At 45.1% G+C, this 18,282-nt stretch overlaps 1 protein-coding gene across 1 annotated transcript in view; it reads left to right on the plus strand.

Moving 5' to 3' along the window:
• The first annotated feature begins 2,690 nt into the window (after positions 1-2,690).
• The window catches only part of LOC142256641 (lipoxygenase homology domain-containing protein 1-like), a 65,262-nt gene continuing 49,670 nt past the window's right edge, over positions 2,691-18,282 (plus strand). The window contains exons 1-2 of the mRNA XM_075328481.1: positions 2,691-2,958; positions 14,106-14,220. Of these exons, the coding sequence (XP_075184596.1) occupies positions 2,691-2,958; positions 14,106-14,220 (383 nt within the window). The remainder of the gene's footprint in view (positions 2,959-14,105; positions 14,221-18,282) is intronic.

The raw sequence follows: 18,282 nt of genomic DNA on the forward strand, positions 1-18,282 counted from the left end.
AATTGTCCCCTCAAACGATAATCTATGACGTTCCGTGAGTCAAATGAGTTCGCTGTGCAAAATTTCGTGATTGTAAATGTGACAGTGCGGATTTTTTTTAGCAGACATACATACAAACACATACACACATATACTGTACACACACACACACACACACACATATACTGTACACACACACACACATATACTGTACACACACACACACATATACTGTACACACACACACACACACACATATACTGTACACACACACACACACATATACTGTACACACACACACATACTGTACACACACACACACACACACACATACTGTACACACACACACACACACACACACATACTGTACACACACACACACATATACTGTACACACACACACACACACACACATATACTGTACACACACACACACATATACTGTACACACACACACACACACACATACTGTACACACACACACACATATACTGTACACACACACACACACACATATACTGTACATACACACACACACATACTGTACACACACACACACACATACTGTACACACACACACATACTGTACACACACACACACATATACTGTACACACACATACACACACACATACTGTACACACACACACATATATATACTGTACACACACACACACTGTACACACACACACACTGTACACACACACATATACTGTACACACACACACACACTGTACACACACACACACTGTACACACACACACATATACTGTACACACACACACACACACATACTGTACACACACATACTGTACACACACACATATACTGTACACACACACACTGTACACACACACACACACACACACACACACTGTACACACACACACACACACATACTGTACACACACACATACTGTACACACACACACACACATACTGTACACACACACATACTGTACACACACACACACACACATATATACTGTATATCCTCTGCTAAGATGCCACCTCTATAAAGAAACGGAAGTATAAAGGGTGCTTTACACGCTGCGACATTGCTAGCGATCTCGTTAGCGATGTGACATGCCAGATCGCAGATGCGATCTGCCGAGATCGCACATAGGTTGTTTTTATAGCGCCGGTCGCATGTGCGATCTGGCGTGTCACATCGCTAACGAGATTGCTAGCGATGTCCCAGCGTATAAAGCACCCTTTACTCTGTATGACGCCCTCTTTGGAGGACCCAGCTCTTAGTTCATACTTTTTAAATGATTAACATATAATATTGTATTTGCCCTACAGTGGGCGTTATAAGGAATGGTGAAGCCACATACGGCTTCACCCTGTTCACACATAGTTAAAAAGGCTGTATTTATTTGCTACCTATTTAAGGGGGCTTTGCACTACTTGAACAACCACTTCTCATTCCTCACATTTGACCCCATTGAAGTTAAAAACGTATACTCTCCTCCACTGCCGGCCCGGTTCTGATGGTGCCGGAACTCGCGTTCCCTGGACTCTCGAGAGGTTGGGACTAGTGATAGGCAATCATGCTCGGCACTGCTTGATACTCGATCAAGAATTGGGTTGCTCAAGCTTGGCCGAGTATCGCGGGAGCTCGGATATATAGTACGTGAAACAATCACCACAGCACACGGGCTTGCTTCACTGCATGATGTGTGCTGGCCCCCAGGGAGATCCATTTGCAGTCTTTGAGTGGTTCTCCGAGGGAATAAAACAACATTCTCGGATGTAGTGTGACCCCCACAAAACAAAACCCCTGCCCTCCCCACTACTGGAAATGCTCTGTTTATGACTGGCAGTATATGGGCGCAGACATGAACATGGTAATCATTGACTTCCCATCCCATAATGTTCATTAAGCGAGTTGAGCTTGTTCATGCATCTGACCAACTTGAATCAAGCATTCCAGCATTTTAGTGCTCTCCCGTAACTACAGTCACACGAGCTCCGTGCCCGATCCCCACCGGCTTCACTCTCACCTTCAGACAAATGATTAATCAACAGGAAGTGAGTGGTCAGTCATAGCTCGCACTTCCTGTTGATCAATCATTTGTCTGAAGGTGGAATAGAGAAAGCCGGTGGTGATCGGGCGCGGAGCTCGTGTGATGGTAGTGTAAGAGGGTGACCATCACTCTACCACCCCCACATCCCTGCTGGTGACTAATGGTGCAGGATGCATTGTATTTGTATTGTTTTTCTCCCTATGTAGTACAGCTGGCTGCCACTAGAGGTCATGGGTCCCGGGTCCCTCAGAGAGAAAGGGATAGACTGGGAGATAACCGGGCAGCGGGAGTTAATCAGGGAAGGACGGTCCCCAGGATAAGAGGGGATAAAAGGTTAAGAGCTGCGCAGGCCAGCTCAAATCGGGAGACGCTGTGTTAGCGAAAGGAACTGGAAAAAATCCAGAAGGAACAGAGTGGACCAGAAAGGTGGAGGTGACAGGGACAGGACCTAAGGAGTGAAGGAAGCCCAAACCTTCACCAGCCCCTGGTCCCTTCTACAGAGACAGTACAGAAAGAAGAAAGAAAGAACAACAAAATGTCAAAAGGGGCTCTATTGCAGTTGGACATAAGTCCAGGGGTGCTGCTACCTGAGGCGTCATCTGTCGGTACCTGAGGGAAAGCAGTTGCGGCGGTAAGGCAAGTGGTCTACCCGTCCGTTAGCCAAGTCGAGGGTCCCACCACCATGCTGGGAGAGTGGGTTCAAAGAGGAAGGTTAAGTCGTCCCATCGTGGCCGTCCCTGTAAGCCCGAGCCGGATGTCAGAAGCGAAGTGTCTGAAGGATACGGAGGATGATGATATCAATCTCATGTGGAGATGGAAAACTGCTGTTAAACAACTGTGTAGTGAAATCGTTCAAGTTGTACTCGGCTTCCGACTCTTTACTGAGCGCACAGGGCCTGAAGCCAATGGGAGTGAACAAGACCCTAAAGGTGAAGGACAGCAGCTCACAGGTACCACCTCTGCACCACACAACACTTACTCCACTCTACCCCAGTGTCTGTACTGTGTCGGGGTGAGTTGAGGACCTCTGTAAAGACCCTCGCCCACGACTTCCCCTCTCCGGGACTTTACAGTAATGATGGGCGAGCACTAAAATGCTTGAATGCCTGTTACTCGATTCAAGTTGGTCAGACACTTGGATGAACTCAACTCGTAATGAGCCCCTAGAAGAAGAGCACTGACACCGCTGGAACTGGGCATTCATTTGAGGTGAGTATAAGCTTTTTTATTTTAATAGGACCAAAAATGGGGAATGAGATGGGCTTGTCCTAGTAGTGGACAACCTCTTTAATAAAGACCTGTCATAAGTTCAAAAGTGACCAGTTTTTTGCTGCTCCTATTTTATTACATCTGCTCCCTTGAGTTTTCCGAGAAACCATAAATCCAACAGCTACAAAAATAATTATCATGAATGAGTAAAAAAACAGTTTATTGCTAATCCCGTATAAGCCACTTCAAACGATATGAATGGAAAAAAAGAGAAATATGAGTTTTTGTGCCTAAAAATACAAAAAACCTTTGTTTACAAATAAAAAAAACAAACACTTAAGAAATATATAAAAGACAGGCAACTGTCCTTCTGGTGATCAAGAAAGGACATAATTAGGGTGCAAACGATTGAGTACAAAAAATTCTAGTGTGAACATGAACATAGCAAGATGAATACACTTTAATCAGAAGTAAGAAAAGTTCATGTGTGAAACCCACTGAGGTGCCTAAACAGTGGAGCTCCCTGACAAGTGACCCCTTTTTGGAAAGTAGACCCCTCAAGAAAATTATCTAGATGGTTGGTGAGCACTTTGAACCCCTAGGTGCTTCACAGAATTTTATAGCGTTGAGCTGTGAAAATAAAAAAAAACACTTTTTCCCCACAAAAATGCACCTAACAATTTGTTGTGCAATTTCTTCTGAGTGTACCAGTACCCCACGTATGGTGGAAAACTACTGTTTGGGCACATGGCAGGTCTCGGAAGGAGAAAGAGCACTATTTGATTTTTGGAACGCAAAATTGTCTGGAATATATTGTGGATACCATGTTGTGTTTCTGTGGCGCCCCTGAGTGTCAGGTGCCACACGGTACTACAGCTAACCCCGGATTCCTGGAAGACCAGTGCTGGTAAATCACCACAAACACATACATCCACGCCCTTTTCCCCACACTGGGTGACAGACTAGAGTTGGAACTGATGGATGGCCACCTATTGATCGGGGCGCATCCAATCCACTAGTTAACACCGGGGGAGGAGGAGGGGCTAGTGAGTGGAGTAGTCAGACAACGGACATCTTGTTAGAAAGAGTCTGAGGAGGGAGAGGGGAGAAGTAAGATAGTCTGTCAGCAAGTGTAAAGTGACTGAGTAAAAAGGAGTACAGTCGCTGGGAGAGTAAGTGCGAGTACTCACAGGACTGAGCACTGGTGGCGCACAGGGCCCCTTGTTCAGGAGGACGCTACAAGCTCACCTGATAAATACGTGCCCGGTGAGGGGATCATCAAGGACCTCACCAAAGTTAGTGTCCGGGGCAGAGCAGCAAAGAGGGAACCTGGGAATGGGGACAGGGGTCCGACCCAAAAGAGGTTCAAGCTGCCTGCCATACTGGCCAGGACAGTGACAACAGGAGGGGTGCCCCAAGAGGCTCCAGGCCACAGGGACCCACCAACTACAGACGAATGCAAGAAAGAACAGCTCACCAGGTCACTACACTGGCTTTGGAGCAAAGGGAATACCGGATTGGTAAAGACCAGCACCAGCCGGGTTGCAGCAACTCCAAACCAGTGAGTAACGCACAAGTTAATCCGCAGCCCCTGTGTCGTCTGAATTCTTCCCACGTGTCTGTATCACTACAACCACCACCATTCTCCCCTGGGGTCTAGCTCTACTTGCGGAGGGCCATACTATCCAGGCTGCCCCAATACGATCAGCCCCACCAGAGAGAGACTTTGGCAGCGGCAGCTTTATCCAAATAGCCACATACCGCAAGTGGCGTCATGAAAAACACTTTATTTTAATTATTCCTTTGTACAAAATTCCTCCTTTCAAGCGACCCACAGGGTCACTGAATCGAGCAACGGCCACCCAGTGAAATACCCCACTAATATACAGCCCAGGACCGAGTACCCCAAAGCCTTGGGGCAAGTAATTTCCAGAGCCGCCAAGGTTCGCAAACAAAAGAAACTCTCCAAATGTAGTACCATTTTGGAAACTACACCCCTCAAAAAATGTATCTAGGGGTGTGGTAAGCATCTTGAACCCATTGTTGCTTACATAATTTTCTACTATTGAACCATGAAAATGAAATATTTTGTTTTTTTTCAACCAAAATGATGCAGAAGGCACAACTTTTTTATTTTTATAAGAGTAACAGGAGAAAATGGACCACAAAATGTATTACACAACTTTGCCTGAGTATACCAATATCCCATATGTGATCAGAAGCTACTTTCCAGGCAGAGTGCAAAGCTCTAAAGGGAAGCAGCGCCATAACGGAGTACAGATTTAGTTTCAATGGTTTGCGGATGCCATGTCACATTGGCAGAGCCCCTGAGGTGCCAGAACAGCAGACCCCAATAAGTGACCTCATCTTACATATTGCACCCCTCAATGAATTAATTTAGGGGTGTAGTGAACATATTGACACCACAAGTCTGGCACAAAATGTTATACCTTTGGGTGGTGAAGAAAAAATAATTACATTTTTCCCATAAAAATGTTGTTTAAGCCCCAGATTTTACATTTTCACAAGGGGAAATAGATAAAAATGACCACATAATTATTGCACAATTTCTTGCGGATGTGTCAATACCCCACATGTGACTGTACAGTACCATTTGGCCATACGGCGAGACTCGGGAGAGAAGGAGCGCCATTTGACCTTTGGGGCACAGTATTTCCTGGAATAGTTTGCGGACTCCATATAGAGAGCCCCTAAGTGCCAGAAGAGCAGAAACCTCTTTTAAGTGACCTCAATTTGGAAATTAGAGCCCTCTGGGAATTCATATGCGGGTGTACTGATTATTTTGACTCCATGGGTGTCTTCCATAAACAAACAGCAATGTATGTTGAGAATGAAAATGGAAATCTGCCATTGTCATGTAATAGGGTGACCAGTTGTCACTACGGTAGGTCCCTTAGTGTGGGGGAATGTATAGGGAGTGGCAGGAGCTAAGTGATGGGAGGAGGGTCCCCAGTACAGGAAAAGATATAGGGGAAGAAATGTCCTGGTTCAGGGGAGTTAGGAAAAAGCTGCAGTACTGTGCAGAATAGGAGACAAGGACCAGAAGGGTCAGAAGAGCAGAGTGGAGCGAACAGGGTGGAGGTGGTTAAAGTAGGAAAGAGACAGGACAAGAAGGAGAAAGAATCAGAAAGCAGCAGAGATATCTTAAGGGGGCTCATCTGCAGTGGAGTGTAAAGGGGGCTTTACATGCTGCAACATCGCTAATGCGAAGTCGTTGGGGTCACGGAATTTGTGACACACATCCGGTCGCATTAGCAATGCCGTTGCGTGTGACACCTATGAGCGATTTTGCATCGTCGCAAAAACGTGCAAAATCGCTCATCGGTGACATGGGGGTCCATTCTCAAATATCGTTACTGCAGCAGTAACGAAGTTGTTCCTCGTTCCTGCGGCAGCACACATCGCTCCGTGTGACACCGCAGGAACGAGGAAGCTCTCCTTACCTGCCTCCCGGCCACAATGCGGAGGGAAGGAGGTGGGCGGGATGTTCGTCCCACTCATCTCCGCCCCTCCGCTTTGATTGGGCGGCGGGTCATTGACGCTGCTGTGACGTCGCTGTGACGCTGAACGAACCGCCCCCTTAGAAAGGAGGCGGTTCGCCGGTCACAGCGGCGTCGCTAGGCAGGTAAGTACGTGTGACGGGTCTGGGCGATGTTGTGCGACACGGGCAGCGATTTGCTCCTTTCGCACAACAGATGGGGGCGGGAACGCACGCTAGCGATATCGGTACTGATATCGCAGCGTGTAAAGCGGCCTTAAGTCCGGTGTGTCATGGAGTCGTAAAGGGAAAATTGGGGCACCCCTACCTTAGGCGTCATCTTCTGGTACCTGTGGGAAAGCAGTTACGGTGGGAGAGGAAAGTGGGTCCATCTGTCTTTGATCCAAGCTGAACGATCCACCACCATTCTGGGGGAGTGGGTCAGAAGCAGGAGGATAAGTTGCCTCATTACGGCCGTCCTTGTAGAGCAGAGCCGGTTACAGACGCAAATGTGTATGAAGGATGATAATGATGACGTCTCTGTCCTAAGAAAATGGAAAGCAAATATAAAGCATCTGTCGCGGGCGGAGGACGGGACGCCGCGCTCTCCCACTGCTCAGGTCCGGCTGCCGCGGCTGCTGCGGCCTGCCGCTGCTCGGTGGCTCGAGCGATGGGCCGGATCCCGGGGACTCGAGCGGCGCTCCTCGCCCGTGAGTGAAAAGGGGAATTGGTGTTTTGGGATAGTTTATTGTCCGTGACGCCTCCCACGGTTGTGGTGATTTGTTAACACCACCGCTGCTCTGTATGGGGAGCCCGGGAGTGATGGTATGGAGCAGCCAGTTGTTGATGTGCCCTCCGTGGGTAGGGGTTGTGGTGCTCCCGGGGCCCGGTGATGGGATTGGGATGGTGGACAGGCGGGTCTGGGGCCTGTGGAGGTGCAGGGGCGCAGGGACAGCGCTGTGCCGCACGGCACGGAGGTACTCACTCAGCCAGTAAACACGACACAGTTCTCGGTAAACAAACGGCTGGTTGGACGGGTCCCTCGGACGGTTCACGGTGCTGATGTTCCCTGCAGTTAGCGGTGACGGTCTCTTCCCTGCACCTATGAAAGTCTCTTTGGTAGCGATGGGTCCCCACCGGTTACCCACTCCTCGGCTTCAAGCTGGGCCGAAGGAGCTCTACTCTTGCCCGCAGGCGCTGGCCCTGGGAAACTGGTGCCCTGGCGGTGGCGGTGTCTCCCCTTCACAGTCGGGCTGTTGCCTTCAATCGGGACTTGGTTGTTAGGAGACAGACGTCCCCTTCACTGACGAATTTGGCAAATTATGGCGACTCCTAGCCTTGCCGGGATCCGAAAGGCCCCTGCCCTGGTACTGACTGTTCTTCGTATACTGCTCCGGTACCGCCGGGTCACCAACCGTCCGCGGTCCTTCCAGCAACCTCCGAGCAGTCCCCCTGCAGACTATCACCGCCGTCTGCTGACCTTGCTGTCACTGTCCGGGGCACACACCCGGACCAACTTCAGGCTTTACAAAACTGTTTCTTTTCACTTTACTTCAGCTTCTCTCCTAAGCTCCTCTACCAATTCCTTCTACTTTCACTTCCCTCACTCAACTCTGTTCTTCTTCCTGTCCAAACTCTATCTGCCTGGTTCCTCCCTCCTCCAGGGCTGTGAACTCCTCGGTGGGCGGAGCCAACCGCCTGGCCCACCCCTTGGTGTGGACATCAGCCCCTGGAGGAAGGCAACAAGGATTTTGGGTTAGCTTGATGTACCTGCAGGGAATGTGGGGTGCGTGTGGTGTTGTGACCTGTGACCCCTGGCTTGCCCAGGGCGTCACACATCTGTTCAGTAAAATCATTCAAGTGTTACCTGGTAGTTGTCTGCTTACTGAGCACACGGGGCATAAGGCCCATGGAAGTGTACGGGAGCCGGAGAAGCCGGCTGAAGAAACAGAAGCGCAGCAGTCAGCAGGTAGCACCTCCTCACCACATAACACACACTCCACTCTGCCCCCCGTGCCTGTACTTTTTTCGGAGTGCATTGGAGTCCACGACCCTTGCCCACGACTACCCCTCTCCGGCACTTTACAGTAGTGCCCAGTACATTGTAGTGCCCATACATTGTACCCAGAAGGGCTTCAGGAGACCTGCACACTGTAAATTTAACGGGCTCGCCTAGCTACAGTAATGCCAAACCTGTGAATTCGAACTGTGGTTTAGGCACCTAGCGGGGCTCAGAAAGGAGGGGGCATTTGGATTTTGTAGCGGAGATTTTGCTGGATTTCTTTTTTGGGAGGCGCAATAGTGTTTTTCCAAAGATTTTCTGCTACCAGTAACGTGGAAGCCCCCTATATTTCTGCTAACAGATGACAGACCTGAGTGGGGACTTGTTTCTTTTGGGTTGAGTAGAATCTTTTCTTGATGGCAATTTGGGGTACAGAACATTTTGGATCAGTTCACATTTATCCTGTGCTCTATGCTGAGCACTTACATCAGGGTTTCCATCTAAATCTAAAAAATACGTAATTCAGATGAAACCCCGACGGACAAATTCACTAGTGAGGTAGCAGAGTTACTCTGGACTCTGTGTGGCGATGTCCAGATTTTAAGAAGTGCAAAAAAGAGGGGTCAGCCTCACTTTTATATCATCTAAAAAGATGGGCATGGCTGGATCATAGGACATAGAGAGTCGAAGGTGACTCCATCTGCCTCTTTATAGGGAATGTTCTGTCAGAGGTTCCGTCTGAATCGCGTATTTCAGAGATTTACACGGAAATTCTGAAGTAAGCGCACCAGCGTAGAAAGCAGGATAAATATGAGCCAAGCCTTACTGCGATCTTTGGGAGGCAGAATGAGCAAATCAACAGCAGGTCAAGAATTGTTTTTATTTATTTTTTACGCTGATCACCGATATAAGTGATAATGCAGCTTTATTCTTTGGGTCGGTTAGGTTACAGCAACACCAGATTTATATATTTTTTTGTTATGTTTGGTGACTATCACATACTGGTTACAGTGATACAACATTGATATATATTTTTGAATGTTTTGCTGCTTTTACACAATAAAATACCATTTTATAGAAAAAATATTGGTTTTGCATCGTTGTATTCTGACAGCTATAGTGTTTTTTTTTTCACTGATGCAGCTACATCGCAGCTTGTTTTTTGTGGAACCAGATGGTGTTTCCAGCAATACCATTTTTATTTACATTCATTTTTTTTATCGCGTTTTATTCCACTTTTATTTCGAAGGTATGATGAAAAAGCATTGTTTCTTGCCACGTTTTTAAAAAAAATGTTTTATGGTGTTCACTGTAGGGGTTAAATTGTGGGATCAGGCCGTTCCGGACGTGGCGATACCAAATATGTGTAACTTTTATTTTTCTGATCACTGGTCACATGTATTGCAATAGACATCTATTGCAATACATGAGGCCTGTCAGTGTAATCTGGCCAAACAGGCCGCCATACCTGGTCATTGTTATAATAACAATGCCCCCCACATCCCTTTATTTTTTTGTACTAATTTGTATGGACCTTAACTATTCCCCCTTCTTGGTCGACAGAAGTACAGGTGTCTGGCTTTGTATATACGGTATTCCTTAAAGGGGTATTCCCATCTCCAAGATCTTATCCCAATGTGCAGTAGGTGTAATAATATTAGCAAATACGTCCAATTAGATTCTGATTGACTATGTCGCTCACCTCATGTTCAGGGCATTGCAGGACCTTAGGTATCCATGGAACAACTATGTGAGTGGTCATAACTATAGATACCTAAGCTGCAATATATATATATATATATATATATATATATATATATATATATATATATATATATATATATATATATATATACATACAGACCAAACGTTTGGACACACCTTCTCATCTCTAGAACAACTGTTAAGAGGAGACTTTGTGCAGCAGGCCTTCATGGTAAAATAACTGCTAGGAAACCACAGCTAAGGACAGGCAACAAGCAGAAGAGACTTGTTTGGGCTAAAGAACACAAGGAATGGACATTAGACCAGTGGAAATCTGTGCTTTGGTCTGATGAGTCCAAATTTGAGATCTTTGGATCCAACCACTGTGTCTTTGTAGAAAAGGTGAATGGATGGACTCTACATGGCTGGTTCCCAGTGTGAAGCATGGAGGAGGAGGTGTGATGGTGTGGGGGTGCTTTGCTGGTGACACTGTTGGGGATTTATTCAAAATTGAAGGCACACTGAACCAGCATGGCTACCACAGCATCTTGCAGCGGCATGCTATTCCATCCGGTTTGCGTTTAGTTGGACCATCATTTATTTTTCAACAGGACAATGACCCCCAAACACACCTCCAGGCTGTGTAAGGACTATTTGACTAAGAAGGAGAGTGATGGGGTGCTACGCCAGATGACCTGGCCTCCACAGTCACCAGACCTGAACCCAATCGAGATGGTTTGGGGTGAGCTGGACCGCAGAGTTAAGGCAAAAGGGCCAACAAGTGCTAAGCATCTCTGGGAACTCCTTCAAGACTGTTGGAAAACCATTTCCGGTGACCAACTCTTGAAGCTCATCAAGAGAATGCCAAGAGTGTGCAAAGCAGTAATCAAAGCAAAAGGCGGCTACTTTGAAGAAACTAGAATATAAGACATATTTTCAGTTGTTTCACACTTTTTTATGTATTTCATTCCACATGTTTTAATTCATAGTTTTGATGCCTTCAATGTGAATCTACAATTTTCAGAGTCCTGAAAATAAAGAAAACTCTTTGAATGAGAGGGTGTGTCCAAACTTTTGGTCTGTACTGTATATATCCAGCTTTATTAAGCAAAATTAAAAAATTCCAGAGCTCAAAAATAAAGTGCAGGATACAAGAACTTGGGACCGTGAAGAAGGCGACTTTGTACCGCCGAAACGCGTAGTCTGCCTTAGCATGTATCCTGCACTTTATTTTTGAGCTCTGGAATTTTTAAATTTTGCTCAATAAAGCTGGATTTTATCATTACTACCTGAAGTCGTCTTACCTGCTGGAACTTCCTTCTAAGGCGGCTTTCACACTACGTTTTTTTAACATGCGTCATGAACGTTTTTTTAACGCAAAAACGGATCCAGTGCAAATGCGTTTTCATTTCAATGCATTTGCAATGGACTCGCGTCAGCATGCGTTCACCTGCGTTTGCGTGCGTTATAGTGAGGATCCAGCGAGTTGCAGTTTTTTAACATTTTCCAAAAACGCTACTTGTAGCGTTTTTGAGCTGCGTCCAAATACTGCAAATTGCTGGATCCTGACTAAACAGTACGCAAACGCATGTGAACGCTGCATGCTGATAGACAGGATCCTGCTTGCTCTACTGAGCGTGCCCAGAAACCAGCCTCCGTGATCAGTGTCTCTCTCCCCCTCCCTCTCTCTCCTCCCATCTCTCTCCCCTGTCTCTCCTCCCTCTCTCTCCTCCCATCTCTCTCCCCTGTCTCACCTCCCTCTCTCTCTCTGTCTCTCCCCCTCCCTCTCCTCTCTCTCTCTCCGCCGCCTGAGAGCTGCGGACACTCGTAACCAAGGTAAATATTGGGTAACCACTTCTCTTAGTTACCCGATGTTTACGTTGGTTACGTGTATAGACGCTCGTAACCAAGATAAATATCGGGCATCCAAGCAAGTTACCCGATGTTTACCTTGGTTACGAGCCTCGCAGCTGTCAGATGCCGGCTCCCAGTCTGTCCCATTCAGTTCCCCTCACTCCCGATCACATGACTCCAATGCCCGCCCCTAAACATCCAGTGACAGGATCCTGCAAAATAACACTTGCGTTTGCATGCATTTTTTTGCTGTAAAAGCAGGATCCGCTTTTACAGCAAAAAAACGTTCATGACGCATGTTAAAAAACGTAGTGTGAAAGCAGCCTAAGACTGTCCTTATTGCTGGATGTTTTCCCAGTCCGGATCCGTGCAACCAAGTAAGACCAGGTATCATTAAACCGGAGCCCAGAGGTCAGGTGGTCTATTTTCACATGCTGATATATATATATTGTGAGGTAGCAGCGTTGTTTGGGCAAAAACGTGAGGCAGTGAGGCAGCAGCGTGTTCACACCAACAGTCTATTTATTGTTGCAGCATAAATAGATCCAATTTCCCACAGTCAAAGTCTCTTCCGGATCACAGCCGGTGCATATAGACAAATTCTTTGCATCAAAAAGTCTTGTTACCTTAGGACCCCGATAACCGCAGGGATCTGTATAAGGTTCTCCTAGGCTCACACTCTTGGCCTGTGTTCACTCCACACAGAGCCAGCCCAGCTCACACCACATGTGGTAGCTTCACCAAGCCCGGCTCTCAACTGAGACACACCCTGCTGTGCTCTGCATGATTTTAAATGAAAATGCCGGACATGAGGATTGCTACAAAACCTGGACTGGGAGGAGGGATCTGTCTCCCTGTTACCCTTTGTGCTATACTCCCAGTAATAGCTATAGCAAACTCAGAGGGTTTCCAGACACATTCTGGGGGACACATAGCGGTCTTCAAATATTACCCCTGTCACTGCCTCACAATATATATATATATATATATATATATATATATATACTTTGCGTATTTATTTATTTATGCCATGTATCCCCTAAAAGGGTAAATAAAAAACGTGGGTGATGTATTCATGGAAATCTCTTTTTATCTGTTCACCGGATTTAGATACTGCACCATTCTAACCACAATAAAACGGAAAAGCTTAAAAAAAAACCCCTTTGTAAATCAACAAAAATTGAGAGATAGCTAATTTATAAAGGGCCAGAATGTTGGGGGAAATTGCACCAATAAATGTGGATTCAATGGTGTTCACCAAACCTTTACAAACTTTTTAACCTTCTTCTAAAATGTTCAAAAGGTTCTAAAAAGAAAGAAGAGAAAGTAAGAGGGAAAAAATGTATAAACAAAAATGGCATAGTTATAAACAACATGTGCCCTAGCTTTTTTTTTTTCCTTTTATATAAAAGTAAAGGTGTTGTCTAACTTTGCTTTGAGGACATTACTTTGAGGGAAAGTGTAATAAAATCCAAAGGCGTCGTGTTTCAAAATGTGGCTGGCCGATCGGGGACTATAGGGAGCGGCTACACTAGTCCGATATGAGACGAATTCTCCCCGCCCCCTGCAGTTGATTGACAGGTCTCTCCTTTGTGTGTTCATAGGAATAGACCTGTCAGTCAGACAGATTGGGGTGGAGAAAAGCCAGATATTTTCTGATTTGTGCTCCCTGTGGTTCGGTCAGCATGAATCGAATGATTCTTGGCAAAATACATTTTTTTCTATGGAGTCTAATTGTATCCATCATTTCTCCTGTAAGAATCGAGGCCATGACATAGTGTGAACACCGACTAATTCTTCTGATAATGCATATTGCATCTTTTTTTTAGTTTATGAAGTGGTGACTATCACCGGAGATGTGCGAGGAGCAGGAACAGACGCCAATGTCTTCGTCACACTGTTTGGAGAGCACGGGATCACTCCAAAGATTCATCTCACCAGCAAGTACGTATTACTGACTACTATGGCGTCAAGCTTGAGAATCAGTGAAGCATAGCAGAATTCCAGGGAATTATTTTTGGGTCAAGGTCACTGGAAAGTTATTTATTTTCCATTTATATTTTTAGTGATTTTTTCACCCCCAAATTTTGTGTTTGTTTATTTTTCGTTTTGTAAGATCCATGCATGTAAATTAATAAAATATAGTAGGTTTCACTAATGCTGGCACCTAAGAGCCAAATACTTTACACTGCTTACTATCCAAAATCGCAGCATATTGCTTTACGGCCTACATTTAAAGTGATCAGATGAATGTCATTATTTTTTCTTCTGCGGAAGGCACTGTCCAAATAATGTTTTTTTGGCTAGGATCTCACAACAGTATAGTGAGACGATTTTGTTTCCCACTTGTCAGCCCTTCGCAATCCGTTTTTTTTTTCGTACAGTTGTAGCTTTTAAGCATTTTTAGTCCCATTTACAATTTTCTAGGTATCCGTAAAAATAAGGTACTATACTGTGGCATCTGATATTTTTCACACGGCCATTGAATACCATGACTCGAAGTGCTATCCAATAAAAAAAATTGGATAGCACACGTCCTATTTATATGGTCGTCTGTACGGACCCCTAGCCTGTGCTTTAGACATTATACAATTGAAAATACAAATATTCTAAAATAGTTCCTTGAAGAAAGAGCCCCTTAAAGGCGTTTATCCCATTAATAACATGTATCACCCACCTGTCCATGCGCTACATGATGAAATTAGGATTCTTGGATGATCCAATCTGAAGAATGAAGGGTCCCAATGTCACTTGTGTGAACAGAGTGCTAGTGAGCATGTGCGACTATTACTCTTGCACATGCTCAGTACCACTTTGCTCACTCAAGGAATTTTAGTACCCTATTCTTTTGATTAGTTGGGGGCTTCATAGCATCCAGACGCCCAGTGATCATAATATTTATCCTGTGGTTAGGTGATTTGTGTTTGTAGCACAACCCTTTTAAAAAAAAAAACGGTGGGGACCTTGTTGTATATTTTGCATTGGAGGCTAAGAGTTCTTAGTTATGGCTATTTGTTCTAATAGATAACACTAAAAACTGGGAAAACGGAAACTTTTATGGATGTAGATATTTATTAAAATGCTCTTGGCACCCGATAGGTACTTGTCATAGATCACCTCACCTATGGCTATCCTCACAACTGATCATTGAGATTTTAAGGGGCGTACAACAACACTACTGGATAAGGTGCAGCAATAAAAGTTACATATCCTGGAAGGGCTGGACACGCCTTATTCCAGGATACTATTAGTATGGTGAACCGCAACTAGGGCTTAGATATTTTTTTAAAATACTTTTGACACCCTATAGCAGGGGTCGGGAACCTATGACTCACGAGCCAGATGTGGCTCTTTTGATGGCTGTATCTGGCTCGCAGACAAATCTTACGGTTTATAAGATGCACTTTGGGGTGCGTCTTACAAACCTCATATGGCTTACCGGGGCGGCAGTGGTGGCGCAGGGTCGGCGATACTGCGGGCTCATGGGGTGTCGCGGAGGCAGGCGCCATTGATCTGTGGGTTGCTTTGAATCTCCCGCACTTGATGAGATCAACTTCAAGAAAATGGTCGTGGAGGCGGCGCATGCGCAGATAGGACTCTGCGGCCATTTTCTTGAAGTCCATCTCGTCGATCTGTGCATATGCTGCGGCCATTTTCGATTTTGTCAACTGCGGGAGATTCAAAGCAGCCCGCCCGCCGCTGTGATACCCCACGAGTCTGCAGTAGTATCGCCGACCGTTTGCACACTGACCCTCCTGAGTCGCAACACGCCCTCTTCTGTGCCTGCAGCATCGCCTACCCTGCTTCCTGGGACGTTCTTATCCGCTCCACCACCACCGCTCCCCCCTAGTGAGCATGGCTCTCACGGAATTACATTTTAAAATATGTGGAGTTCATGTCTCTCTCAGCCAAAAAAGTTCCCGACCCCTGCTCTATAGATACTTGTCATAGAGCACCTCACCTATGGCTACCCTCACAACTAATCTTTGAGATTTTAAGGGGCGTACAACAACATAATGGGGTAAGGTGCAGCAATAAAAGTTGCATATCCTGCAAGGGCTGGACAAGCCTTATTTCAGAAAACTATTAGTTAATCTAGGGTTTATTTTTCGAGTAGGACTTATATTTTAGGCATAGTCCAAAAAAGCCAAAAATTCCTGCTAGGGTTTATAATCAGGTGACACACGATATATGGCACCAAAGATACAGGAACACCTTTCTGTCCATAGTCAGGAGTAATGCTCAGGAACTATAAGGTAGGGTGCAGGTTAGCTCAATCCAGGACCTCTATGTGGCTCGTACATATTCATTAAGAGCACTCCTGTCCTGAAGACCACTAATAGACAATGTCAAATTGATTATGCATCAACAAACTGCAAAATCTGCTGATATAAACGCTACTGACAATGTAGTTTGTCGTTTTTATTTTGCCACTATTAATTTTTCACACCACAGCCAATGATATTTTTGACGTGCAGCACCCTGTGTGACCACACGGTGCGCTGTTTAGATGGAACACGCCTAATAATGAAACAGAGCAGAAAGTACCTTCATTACTCTATGGCGCCATCTAGTGGCAGAAATGTTTAGTAGCACAATTTATATATTTTATTATGTTGTCACACCGTTATGATAATTTGTGATGTAATTTATGCAAGTTGCATTGTTAAAGTTTGTATAACGTATTTTATCCTTGTTACAGCACTGACAAGAGGTAACCGCACTGTCCTGAGTGTTAGGAGCAGTCAGGCGACCCTTACACTCTGTACAGAAAATGAAGTGAGACTGGTAAAGAAAATACATGGGATTTCTAAAGCTATTTTTTTCTTATTTTTGCCATACATTTGGAAATGAGCTTAGTCTGTAATCTCTATCTGCAGGAGGCCTTGCTCGGGTGAGCCGGCACAATAAGCCGCTCGCTCATTGCCTTGCGTGAGAGTGAGGCAGTGATTAGTCATGTCGAGGATTAAGAGGTTGGGCGCTTCCCTGGGGAACTGATAACGCCATTTTTTTCATTAAAACCCTTTTAAATTCTATGATTTTAATAAGTTTTCAGGCCGGCTTCTCTAAATTAAAGGGCCACTTCGGAGCAGTTTAATCCTTGAAACGCGCCCTAAATGTTACACATTAGGAATAAATGAAAGCGAGAATATTTTGGGGAGTTTTTAGACTCCCAAACAGCCTCTTATGATGCAACACAAGCAGATTTGAAGGATGTAAAAGAAATATTCAGTGTCGCAAACTTAAAGACTAACCATCATTTTAATTCTTATTCCATAAATCAATAGTAGATGTGAAAATTAGGCACTTTGTAATATATCTTACCAGAGAAACCTGCTTCGTTCTCCTCCTGGATTAGGGTAAAAATCATTCTTCTGCAAACACAGACTTTCCCATTACTGAGATACGGGATGACAATTAGTGCTTTTAAAGTTCTATGAAGAGAGAAGACACATATATATTCTGCTGCAAGTTCGCATTTCTCAAAGAAAAGGCAGACACATTTATTCTGCTGCAAGTTCTCATTTGTGGAAGAGGCAGACATAACTTCTGCTGCAAGTTCTCATTTTTGGAAGAGGAAAAGGCAGAGACATAAATTCTGCTGCAAGTTCTCATTTCTGGAAGAGGCAGAGGCATATATTCTTCTGCAAGTTCTCATTTCTGGAAGAGGCAGAGGCATATATTCTGCTTCAAGTTTTCATTTCTGGAAGAGAAAGACGCATATATTCTGCTGCAAGTTCTCATTTCTGAAAGAGGCAGACACATATATTCTGCTGCAAGTTCTCATTTCTGGAAGAAGAAAAGGAAAACATTTATTCTGCTGCAAGTTCTTATTTCTGGAAGCGGAATAGGTAGACATAATCTGCTGGAAGTCGTCATTTCTGAAAGAAGAAGAGGCAAACTCATTCTGCTGCAAGTTCTTTTTTGTTGAAAAGGCAGAGATATACACTACAGTTCACATGTTTAGGATCACTTAGATATTTCCTTATTTTGGAAAAGAAAGAA

Source organism: Anomaloglossus baeobatrachus, chromosome 1 (assembly GCF_048569485.1).
Source record: "Anomaloglossus baeobatrachus isolate aAnoBae1 chromosome 1, aAnoBae1.hap1, whole genome shotgun sequence".
In the NCBI taxonomy this organism is placed as follows: Eukaryota; Metazoa; Chordata; class Amphibia; order Anura; family Aromobatidae; genus Anomaloglossus; species Anomaloglossus baeobatrachus.